This window comes from Cynoglossus semilaevis, chromosome 12 (assembly GCF_000523025.1).
Source record: "Cynoglossus semilaevis isolate Cse_v1.0 chromosome 12, Cse_v1.0, whole genome shotgun sequence".
Lineage (NCBI taxonomy): Eukaryota > Metazoa > Chordata > Actinopteri > Pleuronectiformes > Cynoglossidae > Cynoglossus > Cynoglossus semilaevis.
In genome coordinates this window covers 10040257-10050048 of record NC_024318.1, presented here as the reverse complement: position 1 = coordinate 10050048, position 9792 = coordinate 10040257, and the positions used below count along the sequence as shown (strand labels likewise).

At 42.9% G+C, this 9792-nt stretch overlaps 1 protein-coding gene across 1 annotated transcript in view; it reads right to left on the bottom strand.

The window, feature by feature from the left end:
- The window catches only part of slit1a (slit homolog 1a (Drosophila)), a 103711-nt gene that overhangs the window by 80339 nt on the left and 13580 nt on the right, over positions 1 to 9792 (bottom strand). The window contains exons 3-4 of the mRNA XM_017037432.2: positions 9471 to 9542; positions 7904 to 7975 (exon numbers count right to left, since the gene is read on the bottom strand). Of these exons, the coding sequence (XP_016892921.1) occupies positions 7904 to 7975; positions 9471 to 9542 (144 nt within the window). The remainder of the gene's footprint in view (positions 1 to 7903; positions 7976 to 9470; positions 9543 to 9792) is intronic.

Here is a 9792-nt window from a genome sequence, read left to right as displayed (position 1 = left end):
AGGAAGGTATTGTGGAAAGAAAAAGCCAATATTGGAAACAGAAAGACATTTGTACAAGAATTTACTGAGGTTTTTTTTTTTTTTTTCATTTCACCGACCTTGAGCAGCCTAATGACTTTTTACTGAAATATGCAGCATCCATGAAGCTTAGAAAAGGAAGCTTTCTTTTGTTTACTGAAAAAACAGAGCTGCACTGAACGAGCAGAAGGATAAAAAAAAAACGTTTGTTTAAGGTTAACATTCAAAACTATACAAAACTATAATAAATGAGTGTTTAAACTCTTTTCTCCTCCACTGGTCGCTGATTATGTTTACACAGAAATCAGCGCATGGAATTACCTTATGCAGGTAAAGAGGTTAAAGTTAATGCTAACATTAGTTAAAATATTGAATATTTTATCACTCATTCCAAAGAAGAAAAATATATTGCATGGGGGGTTGAAAGTGGGTTGAAAAAAGAAAAGAAAATGAGATTTACTTCTAGAGAAAGACTGCACTTCTTCTTCTGCAGTGTGGCAGCAGCTCTGCAGCCTGTGGAGTGTCAAAACAAAAGGCCTGGAGGTGTGCTGAGTACAAAGGCCATGAAATGGACCTGCTCACCACAGACAGAGAGGAGACAGGGAACAGAGTGTGCACATACACAGACACACACACACACACACGACCACTCTTGCACAACTCCTACACATGCTTACACAAATACAGCCGGGGGGAAGAGGAAGGAGATCAACCCGAGTCTCTCCTTCCAGAGGATGCAGCGAGGCCTCTAAAGCCCGTAATTACACATAGACACACAGCTAAAAATCCAAAAATCTCTTTCCATCCATTACACTACACTTTTCCAAAGCCAATTGACAAGACCCTGTCCAAAAATATTAACCAGTTCTTTCCTAACTACTGCATCCTCTGTGTCCTTCACCTGTGCAAAAACTGCAGCTGAGCCCCAGCCCTAAACCTGCAGAGCACGGTTTGTAACAGCGGTTATTCAGCAAAACGCCGAGGCAGCTTTTACGCCGCAGCATGCGTGTGATTATGTGTTTGTGTTTAGGCATCATTTGCCCTGCAGTTTGTTTGTTCTTTTTAAATCTCAGAGGCATAGCGCAAAGCCACAGAAAGGCCTTAGTGCAGTCGTTTTCAATGTGTGTGTGTGCAACAAGTGTGTGTACTGTATAGTTGTAGCTTCCTTCCTTCGAAGGAGGATACCTGCTCCTCATCTGGAGATTACACACAGGTACTGCAGTTTTCCCACACCTGACACTTCCAAATAATGTTCCTGAGCAGACTGCTCCAATCCAAGGCCCAGATCTTAAAAGACAAAACCTGTTACGGACAGACCAGCTGAGTGAAGGAAACACCTTTCACAGGGAAATTACACTCCACTGTGTGTGTGATGAATGAGCTGCCTTCCTCTTTGTGATGCCTAACTTCATACTTCATGCTGCGTAACTGTACGGAGACATTACGGACACACATGTCTGCAGAGCATGTGGTCACACACACTCAAGCACGGCAGCCCAACTAGCCTTGGTTATTCCTGGCCGGGACTGCAGCATTCCTCAGGCCACTGCTGTGAGATTCCAGGGAGTGAGTGTAGATGTGTGTGTTTCAGCATGTGTGAGGACCTACTGTAGGGCCAGCCTATTCTCCTGTGTGTGTCACTTTCAATCTGGACCAGGCAAAAGTCAACTGTTGGCACCAGCACAGAACAGAGCAAACGGAGGAGGAGAAGCAGAAGGGGGAGGCTGTAGGAGGCAGAGGGGGAGGCCGAGGAGAGCTCTGCCAGTGAAATCCCTGTGTGCATACACTCACGATGGATCTAGACCGCACTGTGATGTCTTATTCATGCCGTATCAATTCATAATGACAGGACAGTCCCTGACGTGAAGACGGACATGCACACAAACAGGCGCACACATACACACTGGTTTCTATGGGTGGTGGGGACTCACTTTTAAATCACCATAACCATTTCATTATAAATAGACAGAGATTTGAAAGAAAATGAATAAAACAAAAATAATGTAAAAAAAATTATAAGTAAACTGAGTCCAAAGTCTTTGAATTTATTATAAATACTAGCTTATTGGCTTTGGCAACACTTGAGTGAAAAGTCCAGCCAGACTACCATGTTAGAGCAACACTGGAAAAATATCTCAAAATGACTAAAGAAAATTGCAAACACAGCTTCAAGGGATAGAAAATATTCAATTAAATAAGTCAAAACAGCAAAAAGAAAAACTTCAGAGAAACCTAGAAATAAAAAGAAATCTCTACTGAGCAGTGTGTTTATAAATCAGTCCAAAGAAAGCCGTAGGCTGCTAAGGAAATAGAAAACAACATTAAGCAAAAGTAAAAATAAACATAAAAAGATTTTGCAAAAATAACAATAAGCAACTGTCAATGTTAGCCAAACCAATAATACAAAGAACCTCCAAAATACCCAAATCTATACTGTCCATAAAATCTACAAAATAAAGTTTAAAAAAGGTGCAACTATAAATCCAACAGATTAATAGCTACAAGCCTAAAATAATCCATTTTTTTGTTAAGAGTAATCTATGAAGACAGCTCTACGCAAGCAAATGAACGGCTATTTATTAGCAACGATCCAATTTTATTATTATGTGGGGCATCGGACTGAGTAGGTAAGTAGAACAGTGAGATCCAGACACAAAAGGATGCACACACACACACACGCTAATCTGTGGGCACTGAAATGTTGTTTTATCACAGGCCTCACTACATCTTTTTTATTTATTTATGAAGGACATCAAATTGCAAGTATATATAAACACTGGCGTTTTTCCTTCTTTTTGCTCCCATCCTTTAACCACCTATTTTCTTCAATTTGTTTTCTATCTCACTAACTCTCTCTCTCTCTTTCTCTCTCTCGATCTCGACCATTGTGCTGTGGTTGTGAATATTTCAGATGGCGGAGTGGTTTTTAAATTACCCCCTTTTGGCTTCCGCTCTCCTCACATGGTTCGGTCTGCATTTCTCTCTCACACAGCCCGACTCGTAAAGAAAACAGCGACAAGCCATAAAAGCCACTTTTACCAGCTGACAAAGACAGGGGCAGCAGGAAGAGGGGCAGGGGCAAAGAGTTTAGGTCCGACTGGTGTATTTTGGTTGGAGGCCAGGTCAGGTATTTTACATATTTGGCAAATGTTGTAAAGAAACATTTACACAGTTTCTTGTAATGAAATTTGGTCCTGAATACATTTGGTCTTAAGCATCCATAATAATTCTGACTGTTGGGTGGCCAATGAAGTTGAATGTAACATTTGAAAAATGCTGCAGCCACCTGGTAGCGCAAAGAAGCTACTGCAACCAGTTTTCTTGGTTATGTGTGAGCATCAGCGCTTTGTGAAAAGATGTTGCTGCTGCATTTTTTGTAAATCACCACAAACCTCAGAGCTTCACAGTGCACGTCCAAATCTAGACACATTAAACCAAAACTATTTGTGAGGGCAGTTACAGTTACCACTTGTCGGAAGTGAAGCAGCAAACAGGTATCTCTCTGCTGTTGACATTAGTTAACTTTACTCAATGAACTCTTTGCTGTCAGTGTTTACATAGTGTCAAACAAACCAAAGTCAAAAAATTGGGAGGATTGCCATCCATGGCATGGAAACCTACTGATGAAGAAAGGTTGCCATGGGGACTGCTGCCAAGTGGGGCCCCAAATGGTCCTCAGAGAGAGAGAGAGAGAGAGAGGGAGAAAGAGACAGAGAGAGAGAGAGAGAGAGAGACCTAGCACGTTGAAGCAGGTCATTCATCAGCAGAAACAAAGGAATGAAATGACAGGACCAGCCTGGACAACTAACAGGCTGCCAGAAACACACACTGTTTTTTGTCTTTTTTAGTCATTCACATAGATATAATATATTCCCCCCCAATCTAAACTATTGCCAATATATGTCTGATCTTAATCTTTACCCCGACTCCAATCTTCTGACTCTAACAATGCAGAATGTCCCCACTACTATAGTATTAAAAAAATGTCCCGACAAGTACAGCTATACCGACACACAGTATCCACGAATCAAACGTCGTACACAAGAAAATCAAAACAAAAAGGACACAGTGTATACTGAACAGCAATAAAGTCAAAACACAATGGGGTCACTGCCACGGAGACATTATTTATACGTTTTAATGACAGCGTGTATCGTTTATTTTAGATCTTCTTGTACCAAACAATTGTCCTGCACGAAGCTAGCGTTACCAAAGAATCAAACAACCAACAAACAGCAGGCAGCATCTTGGCAACACAAACACACAACGGCTCCACACGACATCAGGATGTCAGTGGAAGAACGTAATCCCTCGCATTTACACACACAGATGTAATTTCAGTGTTTTCTGCGTGTGTTAGTGTAATGACTTTTGTTATTTACATTTTGCCTGTGTGTGTTTGAGTTGTCCAGCCAGAAGCTGTGAGTGTATACTCTCGGTCGGCGACAATTAGCTGCTGCTTATGTAATGGAATAATAACGAAATAAAAAACACCAAAAAGAAAAGGACCTTTAATTAACTTTACTGGAAAAAAAACCTTTCCACACAACCAAACTACAGACAAATGTGAGGGAAAGGTGTTCAATGGAGAGGCAGATGAACCAACCATTGATCGACTTCACACTGGAAATAAGACCATCCAACCTCCCTTAGTTCAGAGAGTCACTTCTAAGGGCAACACAACTGAAGGTTGAAAGGCTGGGTCACAAAAAAAAATTCCCAGAATTTTTTTTTATAGAAACAGGGGTGAGACTATCTGAGGGTGTCACCCTGATCAAGGACTGCAGAACAGCAGTAGGCAGTGAGAGGATTAGCTTGTTCCTAAAGCAGGTACCACCACACCCTACCTCCGCCCTCACACCCTTTCACCTCCTGCAGAGAAACACAAGTAAACACCCCGACTCTGTGTTCCCTCACCCCACCGTGAAAACGAAGCACATTAGCCCTAAATAAAAGAAACATTCCTTCGTCCAACTCCGTGTTGTTGGCAGTATTTTGTTTGTGGCAGCGTCACGCTACACGGTAATCAAAAACCACAAAATACCCCTCCACCTCCAACCCCCCACCCTGAGCTCAAACCAGATGCTACTCCCCGGGGCCAGCTATCAGGCTAACTGTGCTGCACTCCTCCAACTCCGCTCACCTATTCCCATTTTTCCATCATCCCTGCTGTCCTTCCTTCCTTCCTTCCTCCCGCTCCCCCGCTGCGAGAAGACACTAATTACAGACGGGGATGAGTTGATTACAGATCTGAAGTGCAGTGGAAATGAGATGAGGAGAAGTCAGAGGTAGTGGGCTGAGGGCAACAGGTCGTTAGCGGTGATAAATGCAACTCTATTTTCACTGTTATTGTTCACTGATGTTCTGTGTCGCTCCTCTCACCTCTGCGCCTCTGTTCCCATACCCTCTCGTCAGCGTCATCCATCACAGGCAGCTTTAACTGACTCTAACAATCTCTAATCATCTCTAATCAATTCCAATTATCTCTCCTCCGCACTCATGCATCATTGTCTCCACTATCTCTCAGGCACGGGGAGCAGCAGCATGAATAAAGTTAAAGCAGTGTTGTAGCAGATAAGACGAGATGATTTAACTTTATATTGAACCTGTCTGTTTTGTAAGTAGTCCCCAGAAAAATAACGACAACACGACATTCCAGAAAAAAAAAAACATTTTATTGTGTCCCTTTGTAGTGAAAACCTATTACCCTGTTAGCCTAATGACAGCGCGGGAGAGGAGTGTTTAAAAACTCTCCAACTGAACAACAGTGCTCACCGCTCATTTAGCTGATGCCTTTTATTAACTGTGCTAGCTTTCCTTTACAGTTTAATGAGAGCAACAGTCTCATCTACCCGTCCTCCCTCCCTCTCTACCCCACGTCCCCCTTTTTGTTTGGCCTCTCAGCAGGACGCCTAAGACAAATAGCCACTTTGCTATACAAGCTTTGCCTTAAACTAACTCCAAGATGAGAAAAAAAAGACAAAGACTGTTCGACCACGAACAGAGAAAGGAGGAGGTTAATCCTGCTCCAATGAGAAGGGAGAGTATATTGGTTCATGCTCCACCTGAGGGCAGTGAGGGCTTTCACAGGAACTTATCTTATTTGGATCATCAAGACAGAAACCAACAAACCACACTCAAGACTCTGAGCAAGTGCAAAGACCCCCCCAGACACACGAAACCTTAACTTAGCCCTATGACGTTCTTTCATCCTTAGAAAACCTTTGAGAACCAACCCTTTAAGATGCCGTGGGAGCAGAACAGGACCAGAACTTTGTGTGGCCCAGACCCACTGCTGATTAGTTAGGAGGAAGCTTTTTTTTTGTCATTCCTGATCTCTGCTGATTAGTTAGGAGGAAGCTTTTTTCATTCCTGATCTGCTTTGTACGCAAGACAAGTCTTTCATGAGAAAGTAACTGCAAGGCAATGCGTTATTAAAATGAAAAAACTCATGGCTCTCAGTTGCGTTTGCCTCTTTACAGAAACATATGGCACTTACACACCTATCAAAATCCAAGGTCTATAATGGTTCTTTTTTATGGAGCCAAGGATAAAAAAAACAAACACTTAATACGCCCACTGAGTCAATTAGATAATTTTAAACAAAGTCTCCTAGTCCACAACATAGAAGGAGAGCCAGTGCTTGCTTTAGAATAATGAGCATGAAGTTATATTGGATGAAACATGGCGGCTACGTGAGCACAGTTGGCAGGGTCTGCTGCTCCAGATGGACTAATCACACTTGTTCAAGGCCATCCACTGGTCTGGAAGTCCTCGGTCTGCTCTGTGTCTCCACCAGAGAGACAGACAACTCAGTGCTGCTCAGTGTTATTGAGCCTCACATACGACAGTGCTGCCCCTGAGGGTGAGGCTTCGCTCTTTGGGCCCACAGGTTGATTTTGGCAATAATAAAAGGTGACGTGGACAGATAGTTGCGAGGAAGTGACAGATAGTTTCAAGATGGTGTTTGACATCAAACACAAGATAAACAGATGCAGCGGCGAGGCCAGGGATCGTGGGTTAGTAGCACTAACATGTGGATAGAAAAGAGGGAAAATGATTTTTCCATGTCCCACGGTTTCATTATTCCCAGATGCTTCAGGTAATCTGAACTGAAATAATGGGAGCTGGAATGATCAGCACTGATTATTCTCAAGAAAGAAAAAAAAAGCTGGAGTCTCGATCCAAATAGGAATAGAAGATTACCATTAGAATGAGATTGTCTCACCAGTGGGGTGCGTGTGTGTGTGTGTGGGAGTGCGACAGTAAGGGACCGTAAGGCGAAACCAAATGAAAACTATGATGACACATTTCATTCATAAGTTGGAGGTATTTGAGTTCACTGGCAGAGTGAGCTCTGGGGCTTTTCCATCGACATAAAAAGACCTCATTAAGTAGCATAGACATCCTTTGAGTTGGAAAAAAAGATTTAAAATCTAACGTGTCCTTTAGTTTTAAATCCCAATGTTACACCAACTCCCTGTCAACAGCGTATTTTCCCGCAGAATGCCTAATGCAGAAAAACCACAAACGACCTGGCGCAGAGACCCAACAATGTGCAAAAAAACTCAAGAGTTCCACTCATCTAGTTTATTTTGGTCCCACACACTGACAGTGCAGTGTACCTCACACACTTAGTAACCTAATAAGTCCAAATGTAAATGAGGTCCTGTGAAGTGTAATAAAAGCTAATTTGTCCCTCAGTTGAATCAAACCAAAGCCAACATTAATCACACTTATTGGAAACATGTTTTGTACTGGAGAAGTACATAATATGGTCTGGATAATAAAGAAGTGACAAAGAAAGACGATGTGGACAGAGGCAGAGAGGAAGGAGAAGAGAGTGTGTGCACAGCAAATAATAATAATAAAAAACTGGACTTACAGTCGAGACAGAGCCGGGTTCTTCTGAAACAGCAACTCAGGAAGCTGCTGCAGTTGATTACGGTTCAGCCGCCTGCGGCAGGGAAAACATATGATCAAGGGTGCAGTTTGTATGTGTGTGTGTGTGTGTGTGTACATTTGCATGTGTGCCTCCGAGTGTGTAGGCTGTGAATAATTTCTGCTAGTTGCCTTAGAATCGGCTTAGCCACAGGCTATTGTGTTTCAGTGTGCCCCGAATGTCACATAAATATCCATCTGAAGGTTCAGGCGAATTAAAGCGTGCGAGAGAAAGAGAGACAGCGCTGTAAATTACTCTGCACAGTGAGGTCACAGTGCTGTGCCCGGCAGAATCCACAGCTTTCCTGACTTTCCCAGCAAAACGGAGTAGCAACCTTCCCTATTTAAATCGAGCGATGTACATATTTCAGTTATCTGAACGAGAACAGATTTTTATCTGGGACCAACTATCAAACCACGATGTTTCCAAAATAAAATTAAAAGAATGGATGATTCCATTCCGGCCCAGGGAACTGCTGACAGAAATGGTGGCTGGCAATTGACACCGTGTCAAACAACTAACGTCCAGGACTGGCAGGCTTTATGCAAATACAACAATTAAGTCAATGAGGAACAGACTGTTGCTAATCTGTTGGAAACCACAGCTCTATCCCATCTGAATGGCCCATTGGAGGCACATGGGAGTGAAAGCAGCGGCTGTGGCACAGAGAAAGAAAGAGAGGCAACAAATCTGTACGGCAGGCCACTGCTGCGCCGTCAGACACATTCAGACAGATGTTGGGACCTGTGCCACTCTCAGTACACTCTGAGGAGAGTGCCTGGCCAGCTGTGGTGGAGATTTAGGGCCTAATGTGTATTAACAGTCTGCCGCTGTTCCGTTAGCACTAAAGTGTACCTGCTGGTGGGTTAGTGGCTTTTAACATCTGAGAAACGAGTCTCCACATTGGTCTGGCAAATGGACATGTCTTCCCAAGGTTTGGGTGCAGTTGAATACAGTATGGAAGGAAATACACGAACATGAGTTTGTTAAATTGTTAACTTTGGTTTCAGATTAATGGAAAGTCTTTTGAATTTGATCACTACGTGTGGTTGACATTTTGTAGCCAGTAAATCATCAGCTGTTCATGGTTCCAGAAGGGCAGCACTATTGATTTGCTAATGAACTGGTCAGGGTGTGGTTTACTGTCGAGGTGTGGTGAACTCTGTTTGTCTGTGTGTTTTTCCAGCCAGTTTACAAGCTGCTGAAGAGTCCTGGTGGTGTCCAGATGAGCCCGGGTCTGCGGCGCGGAGGTCTCTTCAGACCACACATCCCAGTGTGGGCATTCCAGGCAAAGCTAATAGAGACGACTGAGGCTAAACTGTCTACACACCATTTTAACCACAGTAGAATCACAAAGTGCGTCACATTATATATACCATTTACTGTTCCCGGTACTTTTACGGTTCCTCCTCATTGTACATTGAGCAGAGGTCAGGCAAAGAAAAAGGGCTCAGTTTATTTAACGTTTATTCAGGAAATCAAAATTCAGGTCACTCTGGGTGGTACTCACAGTCTCTCCAGCTCCTTCATGTCATCGAATGCCCCACGTTCTATCACTGTAATCTGATTTTCCATCAGCTGCCTGCAGAGAGAGGACAGAAACAGAGCCTTAGAAAAATACAATTCAGCAAGGTCTTTGGTTTTAATCTGAAGGATGGCTTACAAAGTGGAGTATGCAGGAATTTTCTAAAATAACAAAGACTAAAATAATACATTTAAAACAATCTCCCCCAATCTCTTGTAACAGGCCACAGGACTGACATCTAAAACGATGCTAATCCCAATACTAACTGCTAAGTTAATTTCCTATTTCTTTGGGACAAGTAGTTGGG